General features: G+C 40.2%; 1 protein-coding gene across 3 annotated transcripts in view; it reads left to right on the forward strand.

The window, feature by feature from the left end:
• Window positions 1-852: 852 nt before the first annotated feature.
• pip5kl1 (phosphatidylinositol-4-phosphate 5-kinase-like 1) overlaps window positions 853-12,654 on the forward strand; it is an 88,872-nt gene continuing 77,070 nt past the window's right edge. Inside the window, exons 1-2 of one of the 3 annotated variants that reach the window (XM_079660641.1) lie at window positions 853-1,053; window positions 7,258-7,474. In XM_079660641.1, coding sequence (XP_079516767.1) covers window positions 7,259-7,474 — 216 coding nt within the window. In that variant the 5' untranslated portion in view covers window positions 853-1,053; window position 7,258. Of the gene's footprint in view, window positions 1,054-1,613; window positions 1,824-7,257; window positions 7,475-12,654 lie in introns of those variants that run through there. The other 2 variants (XM_079660642.1, XM_079660640.1) reach the window with 2 other exon arrangements.

A 12,654-nucleotide genomic window follows, 5' to 3' on the forward strand; every position in this document is an offset into this window, starting at 1 on the left:
AGCTGGACCACAGCCAGGATCCCATGAGTCAGCATTTAAACAAACATATATTACCCACACATGTTTTAAATTTATTCCAACATTGTCTGAGGTATTTTGTAATGCAGTGATAGTTTTGTGGCAAATATTGTGCTGTAACCTGGCCCTATGATAACAGGAAGGTTTTCTTTCCAATAATGTTATTTAGGAAAAGTGTGAGTTACTGAAACAAATTATGTTACTAAAGCAAATACCAACACATTTAAAGAAATACACATTTATTTATTACTTCAACCTGCGTTTAGTTTTCTTTTTTTGGGGGGGGGGGGGGGGGGGGGCTAATAGTGCTACAGCAAAGGCTGTGCTGTAACTTAAGCCAAAGTAATTGAAAATAAGAAACTAAACTTAAATGTAAACTAAGTCATTGACGCACATTATTTGACGAAAACACCAGTATGGGTTTCTTAGTGTGTTATGACTTTATACTGAACTAAAAGTGCTGTAGGCCTACTCGTGAACACTGTTGCGTCTCCTTTGTCCTCAATTAAATGTGGCCTTATCATTAAGTAGGCTAATTGCCCTCCCCCGCAAGTAAAATTGATCTAGGGCCGCCGCTGTGTGTGTGTGTGTGTATGTGTGTATGTGTGTGTGAGAGTTCTGTTGCAGTGGATGGTGCAGGGTACTGCTGTGTGTGGGTGTGACCGCTGCGCGAGACCAAGAAGGCTTCTCAATTCTCTAATTTCCCCTCCTATCCTCGTGTCTTACTGCCGCCCACAGGAGATGCGAGCGGAGGAGTCGAGGAGGGGAAATTAGAGAATTAAGGAGCCTTCCAAATGTCATCAAACCGTCAGTCTACCGACAAGCTGACAAGTGACACGTGACACACACACACACACACACACACACACACACACACACACACACACACACACACACACACACACACACACACACACACACACACACACACACACACACACACACACACACACACACACACACATACACGGAGACAGGACAGACGGAGCTCAGCGGCCACGCGACCCTCTCATAAAGGTCCGCGAGCGCACTGAGGCAAGTAACGCTTTCTTTTCATGCTGGCTTTAAACTGCAGAGTAATGCATCCTTTGATAAATGCTGCTTTTAGTTTTTTTTTACTGGGATGAACTTACTCATTATCACCGGTTGTGTCCACATGTAGGCTACTGAGTCACAGTGTGTTTCCATTATATACTGAGGCACATGAAAAATCTTCCGAACTGATATATTTTCTTGTGACTAATGCATCTATCACTGAATCGTGCCTCATTGCACAGAACGGCTTCATTAGTATAATGATAAGTAAGAAGAAGAAGAACAATGACTCACCATCAGCCATGACTCTCTAAAGTGAACTAGTCAGTGTGTTATGTGAAATATTATATAAGTACAGATTGATAAACTCCTTCACCCCTGTGGGAAGTAACTGATGTACTTGTACTTTACTCGAGTATGTCCATTTAATGCTTATTTAAACTTTTACTTTACTACATTTTGGAGGCATTTTTACTCCACTACATAACATATGAGTTATTCCTCCACATCTGCTCCAGTATAGTGCTGTAAAAGGTGTTGGGGGCTTGACCCACATTAAAGTTCCACATGTGATCCATGATTGAACAGGCTTTGTGTTGTCAGCAGCTGCACACTCAGCATCCCTGCTTTACGTGTTGATGGCATGACAACGAGATGTTGTTGGACCTCATGTCAAACGCTCGGGGGAACGCAACGGTCCCATTTTACCACACATTTCCAGTGGTGTGGTTTGTTGCTACTGTGTACTTCTACTCCACTTCAGTTCAGAGGTAAAGTGTGTACTTTTACTCCACTACATGTATTTAATACCTTTAGTTACTTTACAGATGTGGATGAATGATGTGAAATCTAATCGAGTGTTAAATCAGACTTTAGTTCCACCTGGAGTAAATCCACAAGCTACCCTGCAGTATACAAAGTCATTCAAACTAGCTGCACCTTTACCAGCGTTGAGAACACTTTCATGATCAATCATTATAAAACATATCATATATATTATTCTGAAATGGACCAATCTGCAAAATGAATACTTTTACTTTTGGTACTTTAACTATATTTTTAAGCTAACGGCCCGTCTACTTTTCTACTTTTACTTGAGGAACATTTTGAATGCAGGACTTTTACTGTCACAGAGTATTCCTACACTCTGATACTTCTACTTTTACTCGTAAGTACAAGATCTGTGTACTTCTTCCACCGCTGCAAATTGCTGTATTTGCACATTTTTTACATCATGTTCAAGCCACAAATTCAATAAGTAGCCAGTTTGAATATTTGGTCACTTATGAAACTCACTGGAACAAGAATATATGATTGGATCTTTGGATCATATCAGATGCCTTTTCTAAGGTGTAAAGTGAGCCATCAAATGTTACACTGTGCAAACACATATATCCTACAGTCTATCTCAATAAATAGCTCTGGTCTGAGGCACGCAGCATTTCTTCAGAAGCAGCATGCACTGACAGTTTGCATTCTGTTAGACAAGTTCTGGTTTCTGACCCAGCTGTATTTCAGCTGTTAATGTCAGCTGTTTCTATGAGCATCCCTCTGCTCATTCTGACAGAATTTTAAACATGGTGAGCGCTTCTTATGAGTTTTCTGATGATTAGATGTATCGTTGACTATTAAACCAAAGTCTAATATCACAGGCGTATATTTAGAATTCCTGGAGACAACACTATTCTAGCCAATCGTTTTTATAAAGTAACGTGTTTTCTTAATTGAGATGTACAGTATTGTGTTTGGAACACACAATTTAGTTTATCAAAGATCTCTGCACTGGCTACCAGTAGCTTAAAGAACCGATTAAAAATTGTATTACTAACTTATAAAGCACTAAATGGTTTGGGAGACCAATATATATCCGACATGCTGCTCTGTTAGCCCCCCAGAGCTCTGAGATCTTCGGGGGGGGGGGGGGGCTAGCTCATTGTTTCCGGTCGAGACCAAACACACAGAAGCTGCTTTTAGTTTTTACGCGCTGCACATCTGGAAAAAACTCCCAGAAAAGCTGAGGTCCTCACCAACCCTGAGTTATTTTAAGTCGTGGTTAATAACATTTATTTTTACTGCTGCTAACCCAGAAGTCATTTAACGTTTTATTATTACACCTTTTCCAGCATCATCTGTATTATTTACAATGTTGATTTAAACTGCTTATTATCTCTTTTATGAATGGCCTTTATGAATCTGTTATTCCATTGTGTTTATTTATTGTGGTTCTTTCTTTTGTCTTCTTTCTTAACTTTTGTTTGTTTATGTTGATGTAAAGCACTTTGAATTGCCTCTGTGTCGGAAAATGTGCTGTAGCAATAAACGTACCTTACCTTACCTTGTGATATTTGGGGGATGGAAGGTAATGGGACCGCAGAGACAGGCAGGCTAGACTGTAACTCCATCGTTGACCTTAAAGGTCACTCTGTCTGAAAAATCTGTTCAATTAGAAACAAAGCTCCGTCCGTTAGGTAAGACCATTGTTTGAATCTGAAATGTAAAGAAGCCGCACACTGGCTGATATATAGGTTGTGATTGGTCAGAATCATATAGCTAAGGGTCCAATTCCTCGCTAGCTGCATCTATATCAGGTGCCCTATTCGTTAAATAACCACAAAACCTTTATTACTTTGTGTTGGAGTATTATATAAACTCTTTTCTAATTCAACATGGAGACAGACACATTAAAACAGTTCTCACAGTTCCAAAAAACAATGCGCATCACTTAAGTTCCTTTGTGAACACATTCTGCATGTTAAACAGTCGTACTGACATGTCATAATTCATAATAAGCATAATTCAACATAATGAATTGTACTTTGATTTAGTTTGAAGGTTGATAAAATAAACAACACATGGTTATTTTATCAATTACTTGAATAACACATAAAACACCAACATACCTCACAGTATACAAACTCTGCATGTCCCGACAGCAATCTTTCCTCTTTGAGGAAAACTAACCGAACTGTAGCTGTGTGGTGATGGGGAGCTCTTTGTGTCTGTCCCAGACTCCTGACCACTACAATTCAAATATATATTATATATTCTTACAGCTCTGTTTTGGGTTTTCACCCACCACTGAGGGACTCCTAAATCAAATATCTGGCTGTTTAGTTGCTAAATTCTTCAATACAGTTTAACAGTCAAGTTGCAGGCCGTAAAACTTTAACAATGAAAGTGAAAGAAACAGTGAAAGACACTTTAGTACGGGATCAGGTCAGTCTCAAAATAAATAAATGCACACAGAAGGATTCCCAAATGTAATTCGGGATTAATATATAAATGTCTGCATCCACACAAATATTGGTGACCACAGAGTGTAAACGTTGTGATCAGCTGTTTTAGCGCAGTTCTCCAGTGAAGAGGGGGAGTCTCCCTCCGCAGCCGGTTGGCGTAGTTTTGGCACAATTCCGTTGTACAGACCAACGTTAACAGCACGTCGGTACGCAATTGCGCTTTGTGACACAAGTGACGGTATGCATTTCAGATTACGCACATAACCTGTGTACCAGTTATGTGCACCCCTGTACTACAGCAAAAGTATTCTCCGTCGGGACTTCCTGCAACAACACCACGCCGTTATCTTGATTCTGATTGGCCAGAAGACATTATCAAAGATGTTCTATTGAGAAGACGATCACTACGTGACAAAAGTTTTCAAAACCGTTTCTGGTCTTAGGTATTTCCAGAGTGGCTACTGAAATCAATCTTACTAACTGCTGTCTGTGCAATTCTCGGCGCGAGTTGGCAGACTTTATTTTGCTTACTTTAACATCAATTTTCATGGTGGGGCTAAGCCATTTCTTGGTATGGGTGTAGCCTATCCCAGCCATACCCTGGCGCTGCCACTGGTGGGATGTATTGGGCGGGCCATTCTGCACATGCGTTAAATGCGTTAAATATTTTAACGCAATTAATACAAATAAAAAATTACCGCCGTTAACGCGATAATTTTGATAGCATTACTTTTTACATTTTTATAAAACAATAAGTATTTGTTTGTACATTGAAAAGATATTTGTGTGGATGCAGACATTTATACATGAATCCTTAATTACATTTGTATGCATTTATTTATTTTGAGACCGATCTTACCCCATATGCACACGGTGCAATCACCCTATAGAATCCAGGCAAGGCGTTAACATAAAGTCAACGTATCTAAATAAAACCCAAGGCAGCATCCACAACAACATCAGCCCTTTTTCTCTTGAAATCAGCTGTCTTTGTTCCAGAACATCGATGTTCTGACTGTCTGAACGGCTCTCTTAAAGATGTGTTCAAATGTTCAAATCCATCAGGCTAGACCCTCGAGCGGCCCATCAAACAGGGACTGCTTTTGTTTCACCGACAAATGCAAAGTGAAGCTGTGAGCGTTGCTGGAAACATGGGGAAGGGCTTTAAAGGCTTGTTACTATGGAACTAACCAATGACAGACCAGACTAACTTAAAGGTGTTATGCTTTTCTGGTAATTACCCGTCCCCTTGTGTGTTATGAAGGTTGTTATGCATGTAAACGGTCTGCAAAGTCACAAACCCTCAAAGTACACCCTGTAGCGAGTAAAACTCTAACACAGAAAAGACGTGTCTATGCTGCCCCTGAACGCCTCGTTGGAGATTTCTCTTTTTCCATTTTTTTGTTCCGGGGGCCATTGACGTCACTAAATCTGGAGACCAATTGGAATGTGGCACACCCATAGCTATACAACAATATGCACACCCTCTGCTAGCCGACCATTTACTGTTGGAAGGCTGAAAGGTTCAGTTCCAAATGGTATCCAGTCATGTCAAGAAAGTACTGTGCCCTGAAATGTGAGGGGAAATGACACCAGTAAATCCACCTCACACTGTAGCTCCAAACAAGGCGTGTAGGACAGAGAGTGAATACACATACTATACAGAGATGCTGTTTGAGAAAACGAGGGGTTACCTATGGTAACCCTAGTTATATAGAGTGGCGAAGTCACGCTTCTACTTCCGCCCCATGGGACCTTATTTCTGAAAAATTATGTATTGAAGTCAATGGAGAGAGAAAACGTTTCTTTCGATCCCGTTTGAATTGTGCCATGAATTACACATATGATGTTTGTCAATCTTAAAAAATAATTTCCATGTCAAAAAAGTCACATTTTGTCTTAAAACTGTTGAAATATAAGACTATGAAAAATACGCAACTAGAAAGACTACAAATCCCAGAGTCCGTACATTAACGTTACACATTACACTCGTGTTACTCACCAAAACCTTGTAAAGCCGGTCCCGCATGCTGGCTCTTACGGAACCGACTAACTCCCTTTTGTGTATGTACAGCTCTCAACATGGCCAGACTTGTAGTGATTTTCACCTCTTTTAATACTTTTCACTTCATTCTGAAAGAAAGAGGTGAAATGTGCTAACGTGACGGCCATCTTGGTGTTGGTGACGTATGCAAGACCAGAGTTGTAGTTCATTGAGCGCTTCACACAAAAGAAATGTGTTACTTCACAGTTTTACGACACATTTTTTTTTTTTTGACTTGCAAAATTATCTTTTAAATTGACAAACATCATATGTGTAATTCGTGGCACAATTCAAACGGGATCGAAAGATAATCTTTTTCTCTCCATTGACTTCAATACAGGATTTTTCCAAATGAAGGTCCCATGGAGGTCCACCGGAAAGGGAGGGAATTTGCCACTCTATCAACACAGGCGGAGCCCCCTACTGGACTCTATGGATACTCCCCTTGATCATATCATGCAAGCATTCATCCACTGAGACTTCTATAGACGTAGCCGGCCCCGGGGCGGGCCTACCTGAATGTACGCGCATCTCACTGCATAAAAGGAGGCCTCGCCTCACTTTGCAAATCACAATCTACACTGATATACATTTACACAAATATTTTCCCCTCATTTATTGTAACAAATGTAGATATAGTTTAAAAATAGATTTGAATCAAAACATGTGGTGGTTTGGAGACCATCTGATGCCATTAATAACAGCACAGGCCCTAAAGCTATTTTCCCTTTCTGTTGGTTTCCATAGTATTTCTGTTAAAGACTCAACCGTCTGTCAGCTTTCTTTTGTGTCAGTCACTGGCTTACTTGTCCTTAACTTACTCTTTAATTGTGTCTGTTGTAGCTCTGAACACCTCTCCTGTGTTCACAGGTCAATGTCAGGTGTCAGCAGTCATACGTTCTGTGTTGCTGTCTCTGTATCTAGGATGGAGATGTCAGCGGCTGACGGTGGCCTGGGGAGGTCTGCCCACCGCCAGCGCTCTGGCACGGTGAAGAGGAAGAGGTGGGGGGGTTTGAGGCAGCAGTGGAAGCTTCTGGGCCTGTTTGAGATCGATGAGCAGCACAAGTTCTACAGCCTGACCTGCATGATGAAGGAGGGTCTGGCAGCAGCCTCCCAAAGCACCATTGATAATGCACCGAGAGTGAGTAGAAAGTGGTCCTGTGAATATAACCAGTTAGATGAAAACAGATATATTTTAATTGCTTGTAACCCAATCCAATGAAAAAAACCAGTAAGTTACTGCACAGTACTGTATTTGCCACAACTTTATCAGATTGCGTTATAATCGTCTTCTTTTGGAGGGGGGCCACAGGGGGTTCCAAGCTCATTGGGCGCTGGACCCTGTTGCTCCCCCCTCCTCTCCCTAGAACCTGCATAAGTCCTGCATATCTTAATAAGATGCAGTAGATGCATGCTCATATAGGAACAGTGGATCCAGATGTGGGACCAGGGCCTCTGGTCCCACATCTCTGGCCACTTCCTTTTTCCATAATTAGTTTATATTGTATTGTACTTTATTATTATGATAATAATAATAATAATAATAATAGATTTAATTTGTTAGCGCTTTTACAGGTGCTCAAAGATGCTTTACAGATAATAGTGAAGAGAAAAGAAAAGAGAAGAAAGGAACAACAAATAAATATATAGTTCAAGTTAAAGTCAAATAATACAAAAACAATCACACATTAAAAGCCAGATTGAAGAGATGAGTTTTTGTGAGTTTTTTGAAGGTGGTGAGGTCGGTGCAGTCTCTGATGGGTTGTGGGAGTGAGTTCCAGAGGGAGGGGGCAGCGACGGAGAAGGCTTTGTCCCCCCAGGTCCGGTGACTGGTGCGGGTGGGGATGGATAGGAGGTTGGCTTCTGATGAGCGGAGGCAGCGGGAAGGGGTGTGGTGGTGCAGCAGGTCTGTAATTATGGTGGCTTTTCTTATGACATTATTGTTTCTAACGTAAACAATTTTTAGCCAGTATTTGGAGTCAGCTTTACAAAACATAATTTGTAGATTTGGATGTAACATTTTTGCTATATGTTTGAATGAAGGAACAAGCTCTATGTTTAAAGAAAATACTTTAGTGTATTATCAGAGAAATGAATGGTGAATGAACGAAAGGTAATGTTGCGGCATGGTCTACATTAGAAGTTCTAATCCATAAAATTGAATTCCTGGTTGTTTTGAGGGTAGCCATGGTTACAGTGGTCAAAGCAAGTGTGTCAGCATGTCCCAACATTGTCATACTTATACTACATCTATTTAAGCAGATACTGGTATCTGTTAAGAGAGGAGACACAATCATGGTGTTTTCATTATTTGATTAGGTGTAAATGAACACAGTTTTGATACCAGAACGGCTTCAGTTTGTATCTGCTCATGTTCCATGAAATCCACACTCAATCATGGAGTGCTGCAAGGTTCTGTCCTTGGACCCATTTGCTTCTCTCAATATATGTTGTCATTAGGAAATATTTTAAGGAACTATTTATCATTAAATTCTGACAAAAAAAGGTCATTTGACTTGGCCCCAAACAGGAAAAAGGACCACATCACTCCATTGTTAGCAGCTCTACACTGGCTCCCAGTAAAGTCCATAATCAAATGTAAAACTTTTCTTTTAACCTACAAAGCCCTAAATGGAAAGGCCTCATCAATCATACCTAAAATCTATTTAAATCCCCTAATGTCCCTCATTATGCTCCAAGAGTGCAGGTCTTCTAATCATTTAATGTATTTTATGAATGAAGCCTTCTGCATTCAGAAAGCACTCATCTCTCGGTGTGAAAAGTGTGAAATAAAAACCCTCTGATTTTCAGATTATAAAAAGAAAAGAGATTTGGTGACGTAAAACACATGAGCGCTAACGTTTCAGTTCAGAGTTAAAGATCACTTAACACCTAGAAACATTTTGTAACCTACATCTGTATAAGATTTTGTGACGTTCAGACATTGATATGAAACATTGTGAAAGAGCTTCCTCTAACAAGTTATTTTCCTCCTTTATGGGAAAATGAACAAATAGCATGGCTGAAAAGAATCCCCTCATAAACAAGGCTTGGAGAGCGGTATGCAGCCCACCCTGCTGCTGAATGAACGGTCACATGACCTTAATCCCAACCTACACACTGCTGAGTCAGCTGGCTGTTGCATGACAACAACTGTTGTGTTGTATCTGCAGAGTCCCTAAAACACAACAGAACACAACACTCCCCCCCCCCCACACACACGCCAAATATGACTTTTAACAGAAAACATACAGTTGCTAAAGATTCTTTACCCCTTCCCTTTTTTTAATACATTACTTCGTTCAAATATAACAGATACAGTTTAATTTTGACAGCAATTTTCACACAATTCCTGGTTATGTGGTTTTTGTCCACAGTATTCACTGTTACATGTCTGATATGTGTAATATGTAATGTAAAGCACTTTGAGCATTCGGAAAAGCGCACTAATAAATGTATAGAATTATTATTATTATTATTATTGTTATTATTATGTGACTAAAAATGTTGGTACCTGGTTGCAGGGATTAGACACAGGAACACTGTGTTTTAAGGTCCAACACAGATGATGTGTGATAAGATGGGCTCACAGGGAGAATGTCCAGTGGTGTTAAGTAACTCAATCAATCAATCAAAGTTTATTTATATAACCCAATATTACAAATCTTACATTTGTCTCAGTGGATTTTAAAGTTTGTACAGAATATTAATACGAATAACTAGGTTAGTAGGTACATTTACTCTACTGTTCCAATACTCTACTAAATTACAATGTTGAAGTACTTTACTTGAATATTTCCACATTATGTTACTTTGTAATTGTACCACACTTCAAAGGTAAATGGTATACTATTACTCCACTACATTTATTGAATACCTTGAGTTACTTTACAGATTTTGATTGATGATCAGAAATATAGTCAACTCTTAAATCAGACTTTAGTTCCACCTGGAGTAAACTCACAAGCTACTCTGCAGTATACAAAGTAATTCAAACGAGCTGCACCTTTGCCAGCTTTGAGAACACTTTCATGATCAATCATTATAAAACATATCATATTTATTATTCTGAAATGGACCAATCTGTACAAGGAATATTTTTACTTTTGCTACTTTAACTATATTTTGATGCCAATACTTTTACTTTTACTTACATAAGTACTACTATTACTACTACTATTTTAACATTTTGAATGTAGGACTTTTACTCATAACAGAGTATTCCTACACTCTGGTACTTCTACTTTTATTTACAGGTCCCATGTCATGGCCATTTCTACTGAACATACTGTAATTCCATTGTTGAGGTATACTAGAATATATTTACATTGTTCAATGTTCCAAACTCACATTGTATTCTCATACAGCATCTCTGTATAGTATGTGTATTCACTCTCTGTCCTACACGGCTTGCTGGAGATCCTACCCCCCCCCCCCCTATGAGCCCACTGTGCTCTGATTGGTCAGCTCGTCCACTCTGTTCTGATGAGTCCACCTTTTGTTACAATGGCGTTTGTTAGCAACCAGAAAATTACACCAGTAATGACAAACAGATGAGAATGCTGCGTGGGGTCTGGGTGCTGTGTTGGCGGGACGTTGCGGGGCTCACTGCTGTGAGGAGCGGACAGTGTGAGCTGGGTTACTGGTGTCATTTCCTGGTTGCTGCGTGGGGCGAGGGGGCTGCAGCACCCCCATCTGCAAGGCTCCACTAGCACCCGCACCCCCAAACGCGGCGCACCTACAGTGTAAGCGCCCCACAGTTTAGCCGCTGCGAGGTTCCACTAGCCCCCCCCCCCCCCCCCCAGCGAGTCACAGTTTCGCCGCTGAGAGAGTGTGTGTGTGTGAGGAGCTCCACGGATTGGTCCATTTGGACCATTGGCTCTATTTGGGTATGGGCACGTCACTGTACCCAGCAAGAACCAGAAAAATCTCCAACGAGGCGTTCTGGGGCAGCAGAGACAGGTCTTTTCTGTGTTATAGTTTTACTCGCTACAGGGTGTACTTTGAGGGTTTGTGACTTTGCAAACCTTTTACATGCATAAAAACCTTCATAACACACAAGAGGACGGGTAGTAACCGGAAAAGCATGACATGGGACCTTTAAGTACAAGATCTGAATACTTCACCCATCTCTGGTCGGGACTCAGTAAAGTTCCTCTCACGGATGTGTCTTTGTGAACGTGGGCCATGTCATGTTGGGAAAAGGTCTCAAGCACGTAGAGTTTTGCCGTTCAGACTACCAGACAGTGAGGCATGTTTTATCATAATCTACTGTTATACATATTGCTCGACCGACTAGAAAACTGGATGGGACTTTCGGCAACAGTTCTAAATTGGTTTGAATTCTACTTAAAGGACAGAAAAAACGTTGTTTCTATAGATAAATACACATCTGAGTTGACAAATATGACATGTGGGGTTCCTCAAGGCTCCATCTTGGGGCCTCTTCTCTTTAACATCTACATGCTACCACTGACTCAGATAATGAAAAACAACAAAATAAGTTACCATAGCTATGCGGATGACACACACATTTACATAACCATTTCACCAGGAGACTATGCTCCAATGCAAACACTGAGTAAGTACATTGAACAAATCAATGACTGGATCTGTCAGAACTTTCTCCAATTAAACAAAGAACTGAGGTAATGGTTTTTGGAGCCAAGGCAGAAGGTATAAATGTTAGCGCTGAGCTTCAGTCTGCAATGTTCAAAACAACAGATAAAGACAGAAATCTAGGTGTAGTCATGGAATCTGACCTGAGTTTCAACAGTCACATTGGCTTTTCTTATGACATTATTGTTTCTAACGTAAACCATTTTTAGCCAGTATTTGCAGTTAGCTTTACAAAACGTAATTTGTAGATTTGGATGTAACATTTTTGCGACATTATGTTTGAATGAAGGAACAAGCTCTATGTTTAAAGAAAATACTTTAGTGTATTATCAGATAAATGAATGGTGAATGAAGGAAAGGTAATGTTGCAGCATGGTCTACATTAGAAATTCTAATCCATACAATTGAATTGCTGGTTGTTTTGAGGGTAGCCATGGTTACAGTGGTCAAAGCAAGTGTGTCAGCATGTCCCAACATTGTCATACTTATACTACATCTATTTAAGCAGATACTGGTATCTATTAAGAGAGGAGACACAATCATGGTGTTTTCATTATTTGATTAGCTGTAATAGACACAGTTTTGATACCAGAACGGCTTCAGTTTGTATCTGCTGAAGATTTTGTGACGTTCAGACATTGATATGAAACATTGTGAAAGAGCTTCCTCTAACAAGTTATTTTCCTCCTTTATGGGAAAATG

This window comes from Notothenia rossii (assembly GCF_949606895.1).
Source record: "Notothenia rossii genome assembly, chromosome: 11".
NCBI classification, from domain to species: domain Eukaryota; kingdom Metazoa; phylum Chordata; class Actinopteri; order Perciformes; family Nototheniidae; genus Notothenia; species Notothenia rossii.